The sequence below is a fragment of the Euleptes europaea genome, chromosome 2, assembly GCF_029931775.1.
Source record: "Euleptes europaea isolate rEulEur1 chromosome 2, rEulEur1.hap1, whole genome shotgun sequence".
NCBI classification, from domain to species: domain Eukaryota; kingdom Metazoa; phylum Chordata; class Lepidosauria; order Squamata; family Sphaerodactylidae; genus Euleptes; species Euleptes europaea.
In genome coordinates this window covers 78,402,296-78,425,567 of record NC_079313.1, presented here as the reverse complement: position 1 = coordinate 78,425,567, position 23,272 = coordinate 78,402,296, and the positions used below count along the sequence as shown (strand labels likewise).

Here is a 23,272-nt window from a genome sequence, read left to right as displayed (position 1 = left end):
GACCTAGAATGAACTCTGGTGAGAGCCAGGGAGCTGAATGATGAAGCTGGAGCCAAGAGGGAGAATGAAATAGGGAGGCGAATGGGAGAACTTTGAGCAGTGCGGGATGAGACTCACCACTGGATGGCCCTGATGTGTGGAGAAGCTGTTCTTTGAAGCAGAATGGGAGGTGCTCCTCTCTTGCCTGGAATGGGATTGGGGTTGCCATGAGACGCTTGCCACTCAACAGCATGTTCTTCTTTCATTTGAAGAGGAATCTCTTATTTCATTGCTGTCCCCTTCTGGCCTCTTTTCAGCACTCCATTGCTGGATATCTTCCCCCAGGTTTCTGCAGCAGACCTGCATGATTCAGATCAATGTCAAATGGTAACCTTTGCCCACTTATTGCAGACCTGCGAGCCCCACCCAATTCCCCTATTTCCATCCAGAAATTGCTGCCAGAGCCAGGTGCTCCCACCATGACTGAAAGAGTGCTGGGCATGGGAGAGAACTGCAAAGATCTGGCCCCTGTGGGGTTTCCTCGGGAGTAGTCACAAGTCATTGCTGCCTTGTGCGAGTCAACCTTTTGTGGGCACACCTAAAAGTCTTTCGTTATTTTGGCAGCCAGCTGAAGTACATTTCCTTATTGCCCAGGTTCCAGGTGTGAGTGTGTATGAGCTGCCTTTCCCTGTTTCAGCCTGATTGTGTAGATTTCACACAGCCTCGCTATTCACAGGAAGATGGCAAGTGTTGGGGCTGTCATAAATTTAGCTGCTGTTGAGCGCTCCTCCCATGGACAGATCATTGGGGAGGGGCTGTGGTTCAATGGTAGAGCATCTGCTTGGCGTGCAGAAGGTCCCAGGTTCAATCCCTGGCATCTCCAGTTAAAGGGACTAGGCAAGTAGGTGATGTGAAAGACCTCTGCCTGAGACCCTGGAGAGCTGCTGCTGGTCTGAGTAGACAATACTGACTTTGATGGACCAAGGGTCTGATTCAGTAGAAGGCAGCTTCATGTGTTCATGCTAGTACCTCACCTGTGCATTGGTCCTATGAAGCTGCTGTGGATAAAAAAAGCAGCTTAGTGTCCCAGCTTCCTGCTCAAAAAATCTTCAAGTGGAAGGGGCTTGAGTGAGGGTGGTATCTATATTCCATATGGCAGTACCAAGGAGCACCATCCTTATCCTGGAATCTCTCATAGTATAGGTCAAAAAGTTGATTTCTGTGCCCATATGAGAGTAAGGCCCGAGGCAAGGCGGAGTGGCAGAGGAAACTTGCAGGCAGTCTTCCTTGAAAGCCCAGGGGAGCGTTGAGGAAATGTTAGCTCCGCAGGTTTCCCTTGTATGTGCAGGGACCTGTTTTCCATGTTGCGTTGTGCATGATGTTTTTCTACCGCTGGCTTTGTCCTCGTTCCCTTGTCCTGAGCCACTTATGCCCACGGGGCTGGAGTGAGCAAGGTCCTGCTAAGTATGATCTCATGCCCAGCTTGCATTCCTTACCAGCTCCTTCCCTCCTCCTCCACCCCCCCCCAGCTGTGATGTGAACGCACACTTCTGCCGATTGAGTAAGCTCGTGTGCTCTTTATGCCTCTTCGCATCCTTTGTTAAAAAGCTGGCTCTGTAAATGAATCCCATGGCTCTGGGCTCGGCAGGTAAACGGAGAAGGAAGTCTGTTAGTGCATGAGTCTAATCAGGCTGGCAAGAGCAAGTAAAGTAGGGCAGCATCGCACATTAGCTGCCATGTAATTGAGCTCTTTGATGGGCAGAGCACCGCAGGAGAGGGTTCGAAGCAGAGCAGAACTTTTGTTGTTAATTCAGTTGCACACGGAAGCTGTAAAGCTGCGCATCTCCGCATCTTGGCACTGGGAGAACTGAAAAGCCCTCGCGACCAGGCTTTTCAGTCCCTGCCCTTGGCCCTAGTCTGCAAACTTTCAGGCCTTCTCTCTGCCTCCCTCTCCCAGCACTTGATTTCCCTTTTTCTTTCTTTGGTTCGCTTTTTTCCCCCTGCACTATAAAAAGCAAAGCTCCCTTGCCGTTTGAACTAGGCGGCTGTGAGTGAGGGCTAGCTCAGAGCTGTGTGGCTGTTACCTTTGTATTCCAGATGAAACTGCCGAGCTCCGTGGGACAGAAGAAGATTAAAGCCTTGGAGCAGATGCTGATGGAACTCGGAGTAGGTGAGTAAAGAGGGCAGGTAGAGAGAGAGAGAGACCCATGGAGCAAAGCCTTTGTAGTCGAGAGGGGCTATTTTTTCCCCCTAGTAATACAGCCAGTTCCTTGAATAACACTATGTGAATGGGTTTGAGAATAATATCTTGTGTGTTTTGTTAAAAAAAAAAAAAAAAAAAGGAGGGGGGGTTAAAGCCAGCAGATGATGCTCAAGATTTTTTTTAAAAAAAGAATTCCTCCTGGTAGAAAAGTATTTGAACAGAGTCTTTGTCTCTCTCTCTCTCTCTCTCTCTCTCTCTCTCTCTCTCTCTCTCTCTCTCTGTCTCTCTGTCTCTCTGTCTCGCTCTCTCGCTCTCTCGCTCTCTCTGTCTCGCTCTCTCTCTCTGTGCAGGGACAGGCGCTGCTAAGGGTGGGGTGGGGGAAGAGCAATCGTTGTTTGGAGGGCTCTGCCTGGCTCGTAGGCTTTTTTGCTGTGACTTGGCCGAGCCGTGCCCTCCCTATATGGGGATATGCCTGGCATGCCGTTAATGTCTTCCGATTGCAAAATCCAATCCCGCTGTGCCCAGGCCCCTGTTGAGAGGGCAGCAGACTTCCTGACCCAGTGAGTATAGAGATGTTCTGCTCCAGCTGGGGCCTGATGACAGATGGACTTCTGGAGCATGTACCTTCCCTTCACGATGCACTGGCATGTAGGTTCTGCTTCATCTTGCCCAGCCTGAAGGAGCTGTGTGTTGGGGCCAGACAGGCAGTCTCATTGTCCTGTGTCTGGGGCAATAGAGCTCCTGCTGCTACATCCAGTTGGGAATGAAGCAAGTCTTCACCTTAGACGATTGTGCCAGAGCAACCCCACAGCTCAGAGGGGACAAAAAAGCATGCAGTGGAGCTTCCTTTCTTACCTTTCCTTCTCTTGCCTCCAACAGACCTAAACCCAATGCCGACAGAAGAGATTGTCCAGATGTTCAACGAGTTGCGCAGCGACCTGGTGCTGCTTTATGAGCTCAAGCAAGCCTTTGCGAACTGCGAGTACGAGCTGCAGATGCTGCGGCACCGCTACGAGGCGCTGGCCAAAGCAGGGGGCACGGGGCCCAGTGCTGAGGGTGGCTCCCATGCCGACGGGCAGCCAGGCCCCTGTGCAGACGAGGGCAAGAGCGACCTCAAGGATCAGATCATCGATGTGGTGGGGGCACCTCTCACACCCAATTCGGTGAGTGGGCGTTGGTGCTGGGGAGCTCACAGTCATCAGGCTTCTTTCTCTAGAACAGTGGTTCTCAACCTGGGGGTCGGGACCCCCAAGGGGGTTGCGAAGTGTTTTCTGGGGGGTCGCCGCCATTGTCCTGGGACAGCCCCCATCCCAGGCTGTCCAGGACTAACCCAGACGCCCTGTAACCCTGATCCGTCCGCGAGGGCAGGGAAAACCCCAAGCAGAGAGGCGAGGAACTGGCCAACCGACAGCCGGAAGGTGCCGGGCTGCAGAGATGCGGCGGCGGCGCACACCAGCGGGCGGGCCAGCCCTGGGCGTGGTCACACCTGCGCCAGGAGGATGACATGGCAGGATGTGTGGGAGGCCAAGGAAGCTCCCCTGGCTCGGCCAGTTCAGGTCTCGGAGGAGAAGAGGGCGGTCCCCCTTGAGGCCGCTACAGCCACGTTGTTTTTACTTTTAGCCGCACTCAGGTGGGGCGGGAGCTTCAGCCTGGAATCCAAGTGCGCATGTCTGTAGTGTGGCTTCACTTTTCTGCCCCGAGTCATCAGTTCCGCTCTGCCCTGAGTAATCGGTTCCGCTCTGGCAAGGCCAAGGGGGAGAGAGTCAAGGTGCATGCGCAGTTCGGGATTTCCCCCTTGAGTGCGCAGGTTCGGTGAGGCGCAGAAGGAGCAGTGACTGGCGGAGGGGAGAAAAAGGCACGAAAAGTCTGAGCGGGATAAGCGGCCCTCGGCTCTTTCCTGGCCCTTTGCTCTCGTGAGGTGATTAAACGGAGCTCCGCTTTGAGGGATAACTGCAGTTCTGTGCACAAGCAGTGTCCCAATCACGAGAGGGGGTTTCCTCGCAAGAGCCCCGGCCTGCTTGGAAGAGTTTTTGGGGAGAGAGGGGAGGGCAAGGAACGCAGTGCATGCTCAGAGGCACTCTTTCCTCCGTGCTAGGAAAGGTTGCCTCGCCACACAGTCACAGCCTCTGCGCAACAGGTAATAGTACCGTTTGCTTGTTTGTTTTAAACTTTAAAATTTAAAGTAATTATATATATGGATACCCTGGACTGCCAAAAAAACAAATGTGTTTTCTTTATCCTATTGAAAATGTCATTTATGCAAATTTATGCAAATGTGACGAGGGTCACAGGTTACTTGAAAATTGTAAAAGGGGGTCGCGACTCGAAAAAGGTTGAGAACCACTGCTCTAGAAGATCAGCTCTGCAGACTGCTTACTTAGAGGAGGCATGTGGAAAGCCAGCAATCTCAACGACTCCTGGAAATTCAAATGCTGCATGTCAGGGCAGAAAGGGTAGCGAAGGAACATCCTTGTGTGTTCCCACATGCTCAGGAAGTTGTGGTTGCTCTCCTTGTGGTGTTTGCATGCATGCAGTTCCACAGGCCACAGCCTTCCCAGGTAGAACAGGACTGCTGGAAGGCACAAGCCCAATCTAGTGGCTGGAAGTCAGCGTATAGCCTGAAAGCAGATTCCTCTGAAGCGCTCCCTCTTTTGTTTCACCAGCTCGATCTTGCACGGGGCCTGGGCGAGCCATTTCTCTCTCCCTCCCGTCACGCTCTGGGGCTTCCTCACCTACCCCATTATCTGCAGCTGAGTCCAGACAGCCCAGTTAAAATTTGTAGATGGGAACTTAGTGCCAGTGGAGTCCGAGGGAATAATGAACTCATGTCTCATTATTCTTGCTCGGTGCAGTTGTAATCAGGCCCATAGGGGGCTGGGACCACAGCCGCCCTGACTCATTCCATAACTGCTGTTAACGATCCGAATCTTTATCCCACCCTCCGAGGAGGCCAGAGTGGCATTCGTGGGTTTTTTGAGAGCCAGGTGGAGGTGTCTCCAATGGGATGGGGTGGCGCATGCTGTCAAGCTCCCTCAGCTTCTGTAGAGGGGGCGAAATCTCAAGATTCAGCAGCGTTTACAATCAGTTCATGGCCCTTTGCTCAACACTTTGCTGGCAGGTGCCTGTTTGCAGATGTTGCGCTCGTATGTCCCCTCGTCCTGTTCTCCCCCAATGCTGTGCTTAGGATGGGAACAAAGACGAATGTAGGCAGCGTCAAGAGGGTTAACGTGACCTGGACCCTGACATATTTGAAAGAAATATAATCAAGTTAATTCACTGCAAGGCAAATTTGGTACCTAAAGGGCCCCCCTGTTAAATACAGCTCTGACCTTTACCGGCTGGTTACACAAAGACGACACAATTAGATTAGTCCAAGACAAAAGGTCAAATGCATTCACACTGCAGCCACTTTATGCTGCCTTTGGAAGGGAAGGAAATTCCACACAGTGGGAGGGGGCCAGCTCAGGGAGGCACACTGGCACCGTCAAGATGGTGGGGGGCATACATGTGTTGGAAGTGGTATTGCAGGAAGGAGACCCTGCTGCCAGTCACAGGCTTAGGGGTTGTGTGATTGATACTTGGGAGCAGAGTTTGGGGTCATTCTTCTGCCTGTTTGGGTAAGGGAGACATGGAAGACTTGTTCTGCCTCGTCAGGATCTTGCAGAGGATTCTGTTGCGCCATGTCTGTGCGTTCCTTGCCACTTGAGCACTTTGTGAGAGTAAGGAGTGCTTGTAGGGCATGCCCGTTTCCACGAAAGCGGTGCCCAGTTTGGAGGTACGGCTGAGAAGGAGGCTGTAAGATTAATGTTTGGATAACCTGCCTGGTTTCGAGGGACTGTTTCTCTGGCATTTTAGGGAGCCCGTCCTGCAGTTGTGGGAGTTCCAGAGTCCAGCCCATTCTATCCCTTCACTTGTGTGGTTGGTATCTCTGTTTGGAGTTTCATGCCCCTTTTTTATATTTTGCAGAGAATGTGATAAACATGCCTTCTGCCCTAACATATGAATTGGCCCCCAGTGGTATCCTCCCAAAGCTGTGGCTTCCATTCTCAGCTTCACTGTGCACCTGACAAGCTCTCCTCCCCTGGAGGTTTTTAAGCAGAGGTTAGATGGCCATCTGTCAGCAATGCTGATTCTATGACCTTAAGCAGATGATGAAAGGGAGGGCATCTTGGGCATCTTCTGGGCTTGGAGTAGGGGTCACTAGGGGTGTGGGGGGGAGGTAGTTGTGAATTTCCTGCATTGTGCAGGGGGTTGGACTAGATGACCCTGGTGGTCCCTTCCAACTCTATGATTCATCCCAAAGCAAAGTTTGAAATCCACCAGCGCTTGCCACCTGCCCTTGTAACAGCTCTGCCCACCTCACGCTCTCTCAGCTTAAGTTACGTGTACATAAGCTGCGTGTAGTACGGTTACCATAACTCGGCAGTGGTGTGAACCTGTAGGACTACCCTGGCACCAAGGAAGGCAGCTGATCTCCTCCCCCTTACTCTTCATATCTTTTACTTTCTCTGTCAGCAAGGGTGAGGTGGATACTGACCTTATGCGTAATTCTTGGAGCGAGCGAGAGCACTTGGCATGCATCCACCAACGACCCTATCTGTAAGGTCCACGTTGCTCTCGCAAGGCAAAAACTAGAAGGGAACACTTCCTTGTTCGGAAAGGCCACCTCCATGAGTTTGGCTGCTGGCCATTCTATCACCGCCCCCCCCCCTCCTATCCAGCCCCATCTTTTATCCCAAGCTGGGGTCCTCACAGTTGAGCCGTGTCCACTGCTGGCGGAGCCCACAGCGAAGGCATCTTTCCCCCTCCACCCCAGAGCACTGCTCGGCTGACCCAGGAGGGACGCTACTCCGGGTCTTTGGGGGGGGGTGAAAGGTGAGTGCAGCTCAGAACAAATTAGTTCCAAGCAGAAGTGCAGCCAGTTACTCCAGATTAGAGCCTTTGATTTGCTCGACTCAGACTCCACTCGCCCAATCCGTAATGAGTTGACTCTCCTCAGAATTCCTCACATCAGCACACTTTGTTCCTGGGCTCACAAGTCAGCCCATTAATGGGGAAAGGAAAAGACCTCGCCTCTAAGAAGTCTCAGGTTCAGAGTCAGAATCATTTGACTTTTAAGCTGCCTTTATCTGAACTCCTGCCAGCTCCTTGTTTTCTGAGCCTGCTTGAAAGTGAGAAGTTACATTGTTAACTTCAAACATCGTTCCTTCCAGATGGAGTTAGAAAGCTTGTGTGCACATATCTATAAATGTGTGTCTGTACCAGGATTTGAGGGGGTACAGTTGTGTGTGTGTGTGCATAATATAAAAATACTCTCATTTTAAAATCATTCGTTCCCATTAGCAGAGCACTACGTTCCCAGGCTCTTGTAAATTATAATGTGGAACGGGTTTTTTTTTTTCAAACCAGACACTTTTCGTTTTTGCCCACGGCGATGGACAGAGCCAAGCCAGGGAAGGTGATTAATATGAATTTGTGACATATTTGAAAGATGGCTCTTTTTCCATATAAAGATTATCAAACACATGCACTCATCCCCATTAATTCGACAGCCTCGCTGGGAAGCTCTCAAGCCCGTACTTCTTTGTTTCCAGGTTGGACTTGGCTGCTCAAATTGTATCTTTTTGGTCTTCAGTTCCCAAACACTAGACTTTGTTTTCATGGCTGCTAACAAAGTCATGCGGATTCTCCACTGATCAAAACCCACGGAAGGCGGCTCCTCTGAATCCCACAGTGGGCCACTGAACCAGTCATGCTCGTTGCGTTCTCGACCGCGGAGGATGGGTGCGGCGGCAAGAAGCGTGGGGGCTTCATTACTAATGCAGGCTCTGGATAGTTTATGACTCAGAAACATTTAAAGCAAGCAAAGGAAGTTGGTAGACGGGAGTTCATACCCCAAGAGTGCTCATTTGGGCTTGAACTTTTTCCCTCCTCTGGCTGTGGCCCCAGGAAGGGAGGTGTTTAAGGATATGTGAAGGAGCAAAGACTTTTATCCCAAACAGCCTGTTACTACCTTGAGGAACAGGCATCTGATGGAGGGGCCTGGGAGTCTACTGCACAGCCTCCTTGGGGCAGGCTTCAGGCTAACCTGTGCTGTGTCCCCTCCACCACCCAAATAATGTCTGAAGATATATCCTTTGCAGCCAGCAGTCTGGCACCATGGGGTTGTTATCAGTATTTGGCTCCTTTCTGGCACTGTAATGTTTTGCAAGACCCCTTGTCTCCCTGTCTTTGTAGACAAAAGCAAGCAAACTGCAGGTTGTACCTTAAAGTTTCTTCCTCCCTCACTGCCATGTCTCCAGGGACCCAGAGCTGGGCCTGACTTTTTTTGGAAACAAGTAATTTGTGCAGTGATCTCCCTTCTAAGCTACCAGCCTGGTGTCTTAGAATTGGCAGGGTTTTTAGGAAAGAGTGTTTGTGTCTCATGCAGTACTAAATCAGGCTCATCTTTTCCTGATAATCACCTAACCCTTGTGACCTCTCTTTTTGAACAGAGAAAACGCAGAGAATCTGCTTCCAGCTCTTCTTCTGTCAAAAAGGTGAAGAAGCCTTGAGTCACGTAAGGTCCCCAGTTGAAGGAGAAGAACACTGGCTGCAGCGTCAAGGAGGCTGTGTTTGCCCTGTGCTACAGCAGTGACTTTTATGCTGGAAGATCCCTGCAGTGGCTTTGCCCAAAAGGGGTTTGGCTGTGCCAGATAAAGGGGCTGGACTTGTTCACATCACAGTTTCCTGTTGGTTGGTGCTGTGGTGACTGCATTGTCTTTCGTACCCTTGCTTTTGTGAACTTCCTTGTAGGTACAGAATCCATTACCTTTAGTCCCACAATTGGAATCAGCAGACAGGAGGCAGGAGGACAGAATGAGGTCACCCGTAGGAGGTTTCTTTTGTCTGGATTGTTCCATAAATTGGCACATGCAGGAGCAGGATGATCACTCAGACCTCCAGGACTTCAGTCTGTCTACAATTCCTTGGTAGGATGCTGCAAATGAGTAGTTCATGTTACCGTAATTATTTTATCTCATAACAGTGGGAGGAGAAGACTGGGCTTTGGGTCTTTAAAATAATAGTGCAGTTGGAGAAGCTGTAAGGAAGATCTGTGTGGCTGAACCGTTCTGCGGAAAATGAGGCTTGCAGGGAGAGACATCAGTGACGTTTCCTTTGTGTGGGATCCTTGGAGTCTCCTGCTTCCTGCTGCCAGTGAGGCAGTGTCTTCTGTGTTCTTGGCTCAGTGCAGCCTGTCTTAGCCATCCACTGAACACTGTAATAACACCCACTTCGCCATTTAAGACATGTGCGCTTGTTTCTGGCATGATGGAGGGTTGTCGCCCAATTAAAGAAATCTTAGTACTTTTTTAATGAATTGATTGAATTTGCATATGAAATCTGAATTGTAAAAAACTCTTTGTTTTTAGCAGACACACACATCTGTTGCAAAGGTGCCATCTTAGAAGAGGAATTCTGTGCTGTGCTGTGTGAAAGAGAAGGGGGAATGCCTCTTCCAGGATGGTGTCTGTAACTTGGTGTTTTTCTTTGCGCTGGACCTAAACTTTTTTTAAAATTAGCCAGTCTGCCCTGTTAATTAGTGCAAACATTGCACCACCCTTCTTACCTCTCAAGTGGATAAGGTACCCCGCTGCCGGTCTCTTACAACTAACCAAAAGCAGCCTTGTACTAATGTGTGACTGTGCCTAAATACTCAGCTGTAGTGTAATGAGTTTTGTGTTAACATATAATGTGTTCTGCCTCTGAGGCCTAGGCTAAATGATACAGCTTAGCACATTTGTAGGGGTTATCACATGGATTTGGCTAGTCGAGTTGGTTGTTTGCCCTCTGGGGAATCCAACTCAAGAACTCTTTAATGATTTAATATTTGTAGCAACTGGCATTCTAAATGTTTGTTATGCTTCCAAGGAATGAGGCTTCTGATATTTGCCAATCATTGAGTTTTGATTCCAAAGAATGGAGGCTATCTAGCCATCTGTGATTCTTCATCAAAATAATGGCTTTGGATATAGCTTCTATAACTTCCTTTAGACAGTTAGCAATGACTCATAGAATTTGAAACCTCCAACAGCAGGGGCAGAGAATACATTGCAAGGGGCATTCATTTAAAAATCCTTTATACCACACTAGTATGTTGTCATGCTCATGGCAAGCACACCAGATGTACCAGGAACATGGTAAATTGTATCATGTAGACCAGGCCTGAGTTTCCTTTCAATACAGCCTATCAAGGTACACCAGTACCATCTATGCCAGCCAGAGGTGCTTTGGAATAGGACAGTTGTCTTGCTTCTGGGTCAGTGAAGGAGTCAGCTATATTCACTTTGTTTTCAAGGCCAATGAATGTCATTAGCACATGATTTAGACCCTGTTTGAGGTATAAAACTTTTGGAAGCTTGTATATATAGTTGGCAATTACTGTAACTCTTGTATGCCATACAAGCACAGAAAAAAATCACAGTATTTGACACACACACACATATGTAACATTCTAGAGGATGGCACAAAAGTGGGTTTGATAATGTATGAACAATGTTTGGTGAGATTTCCAAAGCCACAGGGGCTTTTTGCAGCATAAACATAGCCCTAGGCGTAATCCTTACCCTGAGCTGGAAGGTATAGGTAGGCAGTGTCTGACTCCAGCAACACATGTAATGGGCTGTAATAACCCCTGCAGCTCCTGAGTTCTTAGTTCTGTGAATACCTTGGGAGCTGAAACTTGGAATTCTAGTACTAACTTATGAGAAGAGTCCTTCAAATACTCTGCGCTGGAAGGCTCTTCCCCTGGCTCCTTGGCTTGTTCACCATTGAATTGTGCTTGCCCTGAATGACCAGAATGCCCCTTCCTTTCCATCCCTTAACACACACACACACACACACACACACACACACACACGCCTTCCATCAGGTTCATGTTGGCAGAGGGGATGCAACACTCTTGCGTGGAGCTATCAGACCTGACTCATGCTTTACCCTCCACTTCCCCCTTCAAGTGCAACTGGGAATTGATAGCGCATGACAACGTCCTTTGATTTACATTCTTGCTGGCAGAAAAAAGGTCAAAGGCCAAGTTCTTCGTTTTCATAGAAAACTAATTAGACTACTCCATCGACACTGAATCAATAAAAACTGATCAGGTGATTACACAGAGGGAGCCATTAAAATCCCTGTGACCTTTGATCCCAAGTCCTAACCTGAGGTAGGAGAGACTCAGTTGCATTTTCTAGTGTCTTAGAGGACAACCCCCTCCCCCAAGTAAGACTAGACTGGCCTGAGAAGTGTGGGGGGGGGGCTAACACAGGACATTTACACATGGGTTATCGTACATTTGCGCACCTGGGATTTCACCAGCTATTCCCCCAAGTTTTCTCAAAACTGCTTTGCGCAGTTCTGAGAATGATCACAGTAAAGCTTGGATGGTGGGTGAAAAACACTGGATTTTTCCCCATCCACATGGCAGCCATTTTCCCTGACACTTTATCCCAGCAGTGTCCCATTTCCTCCCCCTGCCAGTGTGGGGATGGGTGGGTCTTATAACAATATTCAATTGCTGTTTTTTTTAAATCAGTAGAACTATGAGTGTAACAGTTTGCTTGAATTCCTAGCTTGCTTGCTTTTTTAAAAAAAGGCTCTGCCCCTTTTTGTTGCAGAGAAAAAAGGGAAAAAGCTTATCTCTACAATGGAATGTACTACACCCTTACTTTAAAAAATCCACCTGAGAATTCAGACAACCTGTTACACATATTGTTATAGCAGCGTAGTGGCCATGTGGGCGCACTAGTGCCAGCTGCACCACCAAAAGGGAACCCACACAAGCCTGGCCCCATGTGGAAATCAACACAGGCTTTACTGAGCCTGCACTGTAATTTGGCGTGCATGCTTCGTGAGTTGTGCTCACTGACACCCACACCTGCTGGATTGTGATATAGGGCAGACCAAGGCCTCTGGGACTCTACCAAAGGCAGGGGGTCCCATTAGGAGAACACCAGAAAACCTGGTGCTGCTACAATGGGCAGGGAAGAGTAGACAGAAAAATTGAAAGGGATTACTTTTGGCTTTTCTTACCTGTGGCTCAGTGGTAGAGCATCTGCTTGGCATGCAGAAGGTCCCAGGTTAAATCCCCAGCATCTCGAGTTAAAGGGACTAGGCAAGTAGGTGATGTGAAAGACCCCTGCCTGAGATCCTGGAGAGCCGCTGCCGCTCTGAGTAGACTGACTTTGATGGGCCAAGGGTCTGATTCAGTATAAGGCAGCTTCATGTGTTCAATATGTGGAATGACAGCTATGTAGCTTATGCAATTTTTAGTCTTGTTTGTCATTGTTCTCTGCATTGTAAGAGATGGTTCGCCTTGGTGCATAAGCCATTTTAGGTCATGTAGCACCTAAATGAACATTTGTTAATTAGACATTGGCCTTCATTGGTCAAGTTTTTTTTTTAACATTCCTAATATGAATTGTGACGTTTTTAAGTTGTACCTCCAATCTCGGTTTAGCACTACTTGGTGTAGTTTCAGGGCCAGTAGAGAGGGGGAACTAATAACTACACATTTCTCTTGCCCTGATTAAGCTCCAATTCTAGTTCGAAGTTATACAAGATGCCGGGGAGGCGCATGAACCCAACCGTCTCGCCAACTAGCTGGCAGTTCGGTCAGTCTACTAACCTGCCTCAGTGTGATTCATCCCTGATGGTGCAGTGAATAGTGGGAATCCGATGTGTAGAAATATCTTTCAGATATTTAAAATTGAAGACATGGAAAATCTTAGTGGTGCCCACAAGTATGGTTTCATCTTCTCCTAGCCTTTCCTAATAGTTCTCTGATGTCCTCCTTCAAGAGCGTCTACCCGTACTCCAACTGAGGGTGGGGTGCAGTACAAGGCAAGGCAGCACTGGGCTAAGTAAGGCCTTTTCTCAACAGCCTGCCACAGGAGCCCTGTTCACAAGTTACAGTGAACACAGCATTCAATGCATATGTACAGTGTACAGTCGATTTTTCTTTGTGTGAGTTGAGTAATTCTCATGTTGCGTTCAGTAAACCTACATCTCAGTGTGTGATTTAAACCCCAGATTTATTTAGGTACTAGTCCTTGCTGTCAGTTGTAAAGTGGACACACATTGGCTCTTTCTTACAAAGAGATGTACGTGTGTACATGTGTTCACGTGAACAGAGCTAGGAAAGCAGCCAGGAATTTGCTTTGGGTACTGTGTTTGCTGAGCTACAGGTGAGAATGCCTGGGTGCATTTTAGAAGCATATATAGAAGACCAGTGACATGAAAGCATGCAAGGTAGTGAGAACTATGTACAGGGGCTGCCAGCTCTTGTGTGTAGGAATACAAGGGAAATGGGGAGCTAATGTAGCTATTGGGGAAAGCCCCCCCGCCCCCTGTGCAGCACACAAGAAGTCATATTCCTTTCCCCCAAACTTTATTCATGTGGCACATTTACAGCAAGGATGGGAGTAACGAGCTGATGAGGAGGTCAGTTGGGTTCAGCTGGAACATCCACACACCATGCATTATTTACTGGGAAGGCCCAGTGCCTGTATCAGCTCACAACCTGACTGCTGCATGGGCAGAGCCCTCTTAGTATAGCTCCCAGGAAGGCAGCAGCTGGGACCTATCCATCTGGGGATCCATTCAGCAAAGGCAAGGGGCGAGGTGGGGCATTTCAGGAAACCACCGAGTTGGGGACAGAAGAACCGTCCTACATCCTCCTCCCACACTGGTACAAGGCAATGGGAAGAACAGGCTGCAGATCTTAAGAAGCAACAAACCAGTTGCTGCCATGTGCCACTGTGGGAGGGGCGGGGGAGGATGTCTGTTTAATAAAAGGGCTATGATTTTAGTCAGTTTTGTAGAGCCCTGCCAGGAACCGAGGCTGGGAATACATAGCCACTACCAGGCTAGCAGTGATGGGTATGTCCACTGCCTGCAATGGACTGCATGCTCGATGAGGGCCATGCGCAAGCGCTGGATGGATGCACAGCAAGGGACATCATGCCTGGAGGAGGCATGAGCGAAGACGGAAGGAGCAAGGAATGCTGTACACGGTGGCAAGCATCAACCAGGATGCTCCAGCCTATGACAGCCCCTGCTGAACAGAGTCCCAGGGAGATAGGTGGCCTCTGGTGGGCGGGGAATACAGGCACTTCACCTTGAACAGAAAGAGCCGAGCTTCCTTAGTCACATACAGGACGAATAAGAGGGTTAGTGTTTGCTTAAAACAGAGGGGGGTGGGCTGGGGAGAGCGAGCCTGCTGAAGAAAGAGGGGGGGCTGTCTGAATGCTGCTCAGTCAATATTTAGCTGACACGCAGAAGACACAGTAACAGATTCACACGGGAAAAGGGGGGGGCTTGACGGCAGCTGTTGTGATATTGGACTTGAAATAATAAGGGCAAATGCCCCAAACATTGCGCCATGGTCTTGCTACAGGCGCAAACGTGAGCGGAGAAAGAGAGAGAAAGAGAAAGACGCCAATGGAAATCAGAAGCCAACAAAAGGGAAAACAATCTACATCTCTAACCATGTGGAGCAAGCACCCTAGGGGGCTGCAGGCTAGGCCAGGCGAGGCCGGGCAGGCAGCCGGCCCCAGAGAGGGAGTCACGTCAGGCCTACACAGAGATTCCAGTCCCATATATACAGCCTCTACTGGCAGAACAGCAAAACTGACGGAGTCGTGGGGTTGCTCGTTCCTCTGTCCTCTTTCTGTCGTTCGAACACTCCAGCCCATCACACCCATGTAGCAGGAGCCAGCCGCATGCAGCCCTGTCCGGCCGGCCCCGGAGATCAAAAGGGCTTGGAGGTCTGCTTGAAGATGAACCCTCTGTGGGCCAGTGTCTTCATGATGTTGGCAATGTTCTTGCAGTCATCTGCCAGTCAGGGAAATAAAAGGGAGAGAGGTCACATTGAATATTGCGCACAGGTAAGAAAACAACTGGGGGTGGGGGTGGGGGGGAATCACACAAAAACCTCTTGTTACATGCATACAACAGTCTATACAGGACTACTGACATCTCTCAGGCATGTACACACAGAATCTCTATAACACAGGCACGCTTTACATGTGCCATGGCACCGCTTGCGATGCCACTGGATTGCCGTTCTCTCTGTCCAATTCAAGGTTTATTAACTGTTGCTGTGAGATCATTTGGATCGTTACGAGTGATACAAGTTTACCCGCTCCCATTTCTAACTCAGTGGATCATATTTGAAATCAGTAGTACAACAGCAATGGTATGAATGCATTTTTTTCATGGATTACGCAGGCCTCTTGTTGGATGCTGTGAACGAGTCACATCGCTTATGGACCTGCTCTTTGCTGTGCCCGCCCAACCCACCGCAACTGAGAACTGTATGGTGCCAGGCCCTCTGCCCACAAGTGCCAGAGCAGAGCTACATTAGCCCTTCTGCATCCCTAATAACCGAACAGACTAGTGCTCAAAGGCTGAGCAATTTAGAACCAGGTGCCATAAGTTTATTTCAGCAAAGACACAACGCTGCTGACTCAAATTTCATACAATTCAGCAGCAAGAAGTCCTGCAGTTACTGCCTATCTACTGAAGACCCAGGCCAGAGCGAGTATCATAAAAGCTGTAGATCAAATGGGCTTTGACTGGTGGCTCCTAGGGAAGGTCCCCTATACAGTTGAAGTAGCCACCTCCTGTTAAGATACGAAGAGCTGGTTTGTATGTAAAACTCTGGAACAGATCCCAAAGCTGTACACCTAAGAGAACCCTTTTGGCATGGTACAGGCACTTTTAAATCCCCAAATTCAAAAGGCAAATGTTGTGTTCCATTCTGTGAATGATGTGTATTTTCAAGGCAGCAAATGCCATATTTAGCCCGGTCAATACAAAAGGCAAACCTGTGCTAATATAATATATATACTTCACAAATGACAGCACGATGGGCTCTGAAAATACTAATGTGTGAAAGTGTATTCTATACAAAACGCTTTTACAATGCATATTTACATACATGAAAAGACAAGTGAGATTATATACTGAACACAACACTATTGCAATCAGAGATACATATATTTGTAGTCCAGTAGCATTCCCCAAACCCACTATCTGTGAGAGAAAATTCACTGTGCTAATAATGGCCATATTTGCCATTGTACGTGAATGGATCCTTGTTCCTTCTGGAATTCCCCTAAAATTTTGAATTAAAGGAGTTTGATTACTTCACCAAACAATGACAAGCGGTTGGCTAGCAAATCCACATGGTATGCACATAAGATACCAAGCACTTGTTGCAACACCCAACCTGTGCAAAAGTCTAATAGCTTGCACTGCCTGATGAGGTCATCAATTCATGCTACAAGATGCTAAACGGCAACTACAGCATACAGGCTAAGTCTGCCCACCCCCTCTATGGCCACCATGTAGTAGTGCTGGCCAAGTTACAGTGGGCGCTGTCCTGTGAGCTGTTGCTGGGTAGCCCAATCAACCATAGCAAAAAGGTCAACTGTGAAGAAACCATAACTTTTGTCTTCCTTTGTGGTGTATGACGGGTGGGGAATGTCCGGCCCGCAGGCCGTTTCTTGGTAGAAATGCTATACAATGTTATCTGGACTGTAACTGGCAAAATTGTGATTGCTGCACACTGCCTCACAAAATCCACATCACTAATAAGGCCCTTTAGGAGCACACTTATGGCAGGGAATTCTCAAGTCTGTCTGTGCCTTTACATTTAGTTGGCTGATATTTAAGACTCTTCTCTTCAACACAGTAAGACCTCACTAGCTTCTGTGGCCAAGAGCTGAGACCCAGTTTAATGCTCTGCATGCCAGGTCAGTCTTGGTTCAGTTTCAGAAGCACAACCACGTCCTCTTCAAACAGGAAGAAGAAAAGTTGGTTTTTATATGCCAACTTTCTCTACCATTTAAGGAAGACTCAAACTGGCTTACAATCTCCTTCCCTCCCCCTCCCCACAACAAGTAGGGGAGGCTGAGAGCTCTAACACAGCTGTGACTAGCCCAAGGTCACCCAGCTGGCTTCATGTTTAGGAGTGGGGAAACAAATCCTGTTCACCAGATGAGCGTCTGCCACTCATGTGTAGGAGTGGGGAATCAAGCCCAGTTGTCCAGTTCAGAATCCACTGCTCCAAACCACCGGAACAATGTGGCACAAGACAATCCTAAGATTTCATTCCTGACTAATGCCATGCCTTACATTGGATTAATCTTAATGTGACTCAGATGGATTCCAGGTGACCAACAGCACAGAGCAGACACTGAGTGGTGGATGCCCTCTACACTAGCTCTGGCCTGTGAAAAATCTTTAATATAGATACAGCGCAAGGCTGGCATCAGAGCAACCCGCATGAAGCAGGAAAGGAGGGAAAGTCTCAGTCAGGACTGGGGCTATGTGTATTGTTCTGTAAAAATATTCTAAGGTTTGTGCGCAGAATAATTTATGCTGGTTTAAGTGACCCCCATGTCCCTAACTCATGCTGATTAAAGAAATCTGCATACTTGTGGCAAGGCCAAGGAGTCTGAAGTTTGGTTCCATATGGAAGGGTAGAGAGATAGCAAACAAGTCCCCCTCAAAGCACCAAGTGTTTGGAATAAAAAGTCACTTTCAGGCTTCCTGTCACCCTTCTCTCCTTTGAGTTCTGGTTCCCGAAACAGGACAAGAAATTCCTCCCCCCTCCCTCCCCCCAAACTAACAATGAGGGCTAGAAACATACATACTTTTAAGGTCTCAGATTATGTGCCATGTGACATGTAAGAAACTTAGTTCTGATTAGGGTAATTGCCTCCAGATGTTTCTTTCCTGTACAGTTTTGGTTTGGACTTTTATTGCATCCCCATTAGCTCTAGTTTAACTCTGACTCTTTTCCTCACACTTTATGCTGGAAGGATGATTTAGTAGTTAAAGCAAAATAATTAGGGTGGAGGAAAGACCGGATGGACAAACAGCGAGTTCCATTCGCTGCTGAATGAAGAAGAATTCAGGGCTGGGCTGGTTCACATTATTTACCTGGGACTAAACGCAGGCAGAGTTTGCTAAAATAGAAGCAGGGCTTAAATTGATTCCTGGTGTCTATATTTCATGTTGAAAATTGGCTTGTAAATCCATGTTTTGATCTATGGTGGCCGTCTCCTTAAGAAAAAGCAAGAGTAAATGTGTAATTTCTCCCTTGACAGCACACGGTGGCGAGGCGATCCTTCTTCCCGCTCCCCTCCGACTCGGGACAGCTCCGCTGCCTCCCATCAGCACTCTTTCTTCCTCGCCCCACGCCTTGATGTCTCCATTTCATTAGTGTGCGCCCATTCATCACGCTGTTACCGTAAGGGTGACTTTGCCCACTTGCATGTGGCAGGCAGGGCCTGGATGACATGGGGTGGTGCTGCCACTCTGGCGGGGGAGGGAAGCAGAACACACACGCACATACTGCCGCTAGTAAATGGATGTTGTGGCAGAGGGACAGCTGCATCATTACTGATGTGTAAATGATAAAGCAGCGCCTCCACATCCATCTCTTAACTGTAAATCCAAGGAGTGCTTTATAATCAAGCGGCAGCGATAATAATGTGAAATTAGGTCTCTCTATCAAAGGGGGAGGCCTTTTAATCACGGCTTAAAGGGTGCAAGCGCTGTTTATCATAATTGAACTGTATCCAGGCTAATTGTGGCCATATTTCACTGTCTAAAAGACAGGCACACTGACTGAGGAATGAACACCAGGGGCCGAACGGAGCAGGAAACTACCACCTAACCAGTCTTGGCCCAAAAGTGCAGGCACTTAAGCATTTGGAAAGGGTGTCAACAGATATACAAAACACACACTTGCACAGCCATCACAGTGATTAACCTATTGGGTGATGGTAACACAGCTGTGGGTAAGCAGATGGTATTTTGCTGAATTCTGATTTGTGTACAACTCACTGCAGTTGCCTACAGCAAAACCCAGAATATTCAAATTCTGTGATAAAATATGTAAATCAGCATATCTGCTGATTTTTATCATTTGTTCTGTTTGAGATGAGGTGCAAAAAAAGAGTAACTAGAATGATTATAGGGGTAGGATTATCTAAAGATCAGAGCTTGGCCTGTCTAGAAATAGAAGACAGAGCAGGATGATAAGTTCTCTGCAAATGAACCACTGAGGGTAATACAAGAGAAGGAGAAAGCTGTTGGTCAAAGAAAACTGAGGGTAACTGAGAATGGGGCAGGGAGACAACACGATGGAACATTTATGTGGTTAATAGCTGCAAATGTTAGTTGGGACAAGAGTAGTGTGCCACTGAAAGCATTCTCTGGGAAGAAAGGCTCCCCACAAATATGTCCTTATGCAATGCCTAGTGTTCTCCAAACTAACAGCAACTCAGCCGACAAGTTAATTGAACATGTAACTAAGGACAGTGAGAAGAGACGATAAACATGCCTAAGTCAGACAACAAAGAGGGACTTTTGGGGTCATACATCTACCAGGAAGAACAGAAAATCTATAGGCCAGGCAAAATATCTGTTTTCTCTCCTTGGTGGCCCATGGGGATGCACAAGAACAGTCCTAGGTAGGATTTCTTCTCAAAACTTCAGTCTCCCATAATACTCTGCAGTATTATGCAGGTGGCATCTGCCCATGAACAGGTATCAGTTTTACAATGCCTTGCAAACATAAGAACTAACCACATGGCTGACCAAACCTATACACCTACAAAACCTATAAAGCAGCCATAACACAGCTCTCAGGGAATACGCTGTACTACCCTGCTAGGGCTGCTTGCTCAGACACAAATTAGTAGGATACACACATTGAATCACCTAGCTAAATGATATTAGAGCTCTTCTTGACTAAAAAGATATTATTAAAGGAAACAAGTACTGTATCTTACCTAGTCAGAACTTCAGAGTTTAGCATACATCTAAATCTGTGCCCTTTCCCTGATGTGGGAAGACTTACCTAGTAGCACTATCTTCAGAGACCCATGCCCTCATCCCTCTTTACCACTTTGACTACACTGGGTTGATGTGTGACATCTTGTTCAGATCAAGTACAAAAAATTATGATTCCTGTACTTCTAATAAGAGCTACCAAGGAATTCATGAAGATCATGGGAGCCAAGGTAAGCCCAAATGGCAGAGCCCAGCATTGATAGTGTTTGTAGGGAAATGTGAGGAATTTGTGGTGTACCTCAGTCAAATCCATCAATGCCAACACAGCTTTCTTCAAAATGGCCGCTAGTATGGACAAATAGTTTCCATCCAGAATTGCTTATTTTTATGTATTTATTTAGACTGGTATGAACATTTCCATTTCCCCTTAGAACTTCAAAGACAACTGAATATATGCCACAGTGCTTTAAGGATACAGAAATATGCTTGATGGACATAATGTCCAAGAGAGGTTATATTGCAGCTAACATGCATAAGTGGTTCTCTGAGGATTTGGCATTGAAAGGACCTGAAAGCTTTTTGAGCTCCAAGGCATTATCCTGGACCAGATTTTCTATAGATCATGTATCAAGTTCACCTACCACCTGACAGGAATGGGCAGAGCTGGTCAGTTAACATCATACCTGGATAGCCCAGGCTAGCCTGATCTTGTCAGATCTCAGAAGCTAAGCAGGGTTGGACCTGGTTAGGATTTGGATAGGCAACCTCCAAGGAATACCAGGGTTGTGAGGCAGAGGCAGGCAATGGCAAACCACCCCCGAACGTCTCTTGCCTTGAAACCTCGATGGGGTCACCATAAGTCAGCTGTGACTTGACGGCACAAAAGACGGGGGGAGATGTCTTGGTTCTCTTGAAAGTGTTGGAGGCTGAGGTCTCAAACAAGACGTCAATTTGTTTCTGTTCCAGGTGGGCTTGTATGTTTTAGAATCCTAGACTGCTAATTGGTTTGGGAAGACGAAATAACCAGGTGTGTTTGAATGATGCGTGTTTCTTCACATGCCATTAACAACGAGTCTCACTTGACAGAGAATTCCACCGGGCTGGGGCCAGGGCCAAAAATGCCCTGGCTCTAGTTGAGGCCAGCTGAATTATCCTAGGGTGAGGGATCACCAAAAGGTTGTTTCCCGCAGAGCGTAACACTCTCTGAGGGGTATATTGGGAGAGGCGGTCCCAAAGATACAATGGTCCCAGACTGTTTAGGGCTTTCAAAGTTAACACCAAAACCTTGAACCTGATCTGGTATTCAATCTGAAGCCTGGCAGAATGTGTGACCTGGGCCTCCAAAGAAAGGGAGGCATCCAGAGTCACTCCCAGGCTCTTGATGGAGGAAGCTGGTTCCAGCTGAACCCCGTCAAGTGTGAGAAGCTGGAACAGCTTTATTATCATCTTTGGTCTCAATGAGGATATCATCCAGTTGCTCTACAAATAACTTGCCTATGGAAAATTGTTCATTAGGCTGCTTACTATGGAAACCTGGCTCGCCAAGCCAGATATTCCTGCGAGTGACCACTGGGTATAGAATTGGATTGCATGTAGGGAAGAATATTCAAGAAGAGCAGTCATCAGAGAGATCTTGCAAAGTTTATCTGGATTTTGTAGAAATGGGTGGTTTGACAGCCCTGGAAAAGATTATTAAGTAACTGAGATTTTGGGAGGTATCCTTAAGCTTTTATGTACAGCCACCTCAATCCTCCTGACCAATAGGAAGACTGCTGCCCTTGATCAGAAGTACTGTGTTTGAGGTTAGAGCTGCTACTGAGATATTAATTAATGGGACCTGCAGATGTTCCGGAACCTCCATAAGCAAACAGTACTGTAAATTGATCAATCAGTGGAGCAGGTATTGTTGCCCCAGCCAGGTTATTCTACCTTGATAATATTGGTTAAAATTCCAGAATGGGCACCACTGGCTGATTAGGGAGACCAGGGCAAGTCCCTTGAACTGAAAGCCTGGTAATGAACTCAAGACACCACTGTGTGGTTCTAGCTGAAGATCTCTCAGTGCCTTTGTTAGGAGTTTGGCATAATATTGGTTTGCTAACAGCCTTCCCTGGTTCTAGCATGGCACTTCTTCCCTAGACAACTCTCTATATATCTTATCTAAGCAGGAAGTTTTGGTGTCAGCTCCTTGCTTCTCTGTGCTGGAGCTAAATCATATTAATCCAGGCTTTTGGAACTGAGAGTGTTCCTTACTTCCTGAGGGATCTGCTCTTTTGTGGTTGGGTCTAGCATGGTGTAGTGGTTAAGAGTGGTGGTTTTTTTTTTTTATATATATAAATTTTATTGGGTTTTATGATAGAAATTTTCCATTGCATTAAACAACATCTATAACAATATCGAATTTCAATTCTAACCTAAAGTTGTTATAATTCCATATCATATAATAAAAAAGAGAAAAGAAAAAAGAAAAAAAGAAATGGAAAATTTTTTGACTTCCCCATCACCTCTATCTGCCTCTTAATAAAAAGTTCATCCCGTCATAGGTAATCTAATCTTGATAAAATATCAATACCATATATAAAAACCATAATCTGTTAGTAAATATAATTATGCTTATTCAATATTAAAAAAAAATCAAAAATAATCCTCTGGATCAGATTAGAAAATATTCTTCCATTCTTCCCAATTTTAACTCATATTCACAATAATGCATCCACGCCCCCCATTCCCCCAAAAACTGAACGTCATTTTCTTCATTTAGAATAGCTGTGAGTTTTGCCATTTCTGCCACTTCAAACATTTTAACAATCCAGTCTTTTTTCTCTGGAGTTTCTAGCCCTTTCCATTTCGCTGCATAAAGCAGTCTCGCAGCTGTTGTGGCATATATCAAAAAGGTTCTTTGTGTTGCTAAGTCGTCTGGAATCATACTCAATAACATCATTTCTGGTGTTTTGGATATATTCTTTTGTAGTATTAATCTCAGTTCGTTATAAATCATGTCCCAGAAGTCTTTGGCTTTGTCACAGGTCCACCACATGTGATAAAAGGAACCAATTTCTTTGTTACATTTCCAACAAGTAGGGGACATCGTTTTATAAATCTTTGCAATTTTCTTGGGTGTTAGATACCATCTATACATCATTTTGTAGATGTTTTCTCGCACTGACTGTGCTTTTATTCCTTTTAAATCTTTAGACCATAATCTTTCCCATTTATTTAAAACAATATCATGTCCCACATTTT

General features: G+C 47.0%; 2 protein-coding genes across 2 annotated transcripts in view; one reads left to right on the top strand and one right to left on the bottom strand.

The window, feature by feature from the left end:
* The window catches only part of DMAP1 (DNA methyltransferase 1 associated protein 1), a 41,509-nt gene extending 32,758 nt beyond the window's left edge, over positions 1-8,751 (top strand). Inside the window, exons 8-10 of the mRNA XM_056845378.1 lie at positions 2,077-2,149; positions 3,062-3,345; positions 8,677-8,751. Coding sequence (XP_056701356.1) covers positions 2,077-2,149; positions 3,062-3,345; positions 8,677-8,736 — 417 coding nt within the window. The 3' untranslated portion in view covers positions 8,737-8,751. The remainder of the gene's footprint in view (positions 1-2,076; positions 2,150-3,061; positions 3,346-8,676) is intronic.
* A 5,289-nt stretch (positions 8,752-14,040) lies between these two features.
* The window catches only part of ERI3 (ERI1 exoribonuclease family member 3), a 265,545-nt gene continuing 256,313 nt past the window's right edge, over positions 14,041-23,272 (bottom strand). The window contains exon 9 of the mRNA XM_056844793.1: positions 14,041-15,052. Coding sequence (XP_056700771.1) covers positions 14,970-15,052 — 83 coding nt within the window. The 3' untranslated portion in view covers positions 14,041-14,969. The remainder of the gene's footprint in view (positions 15,053-23,272) is intronic.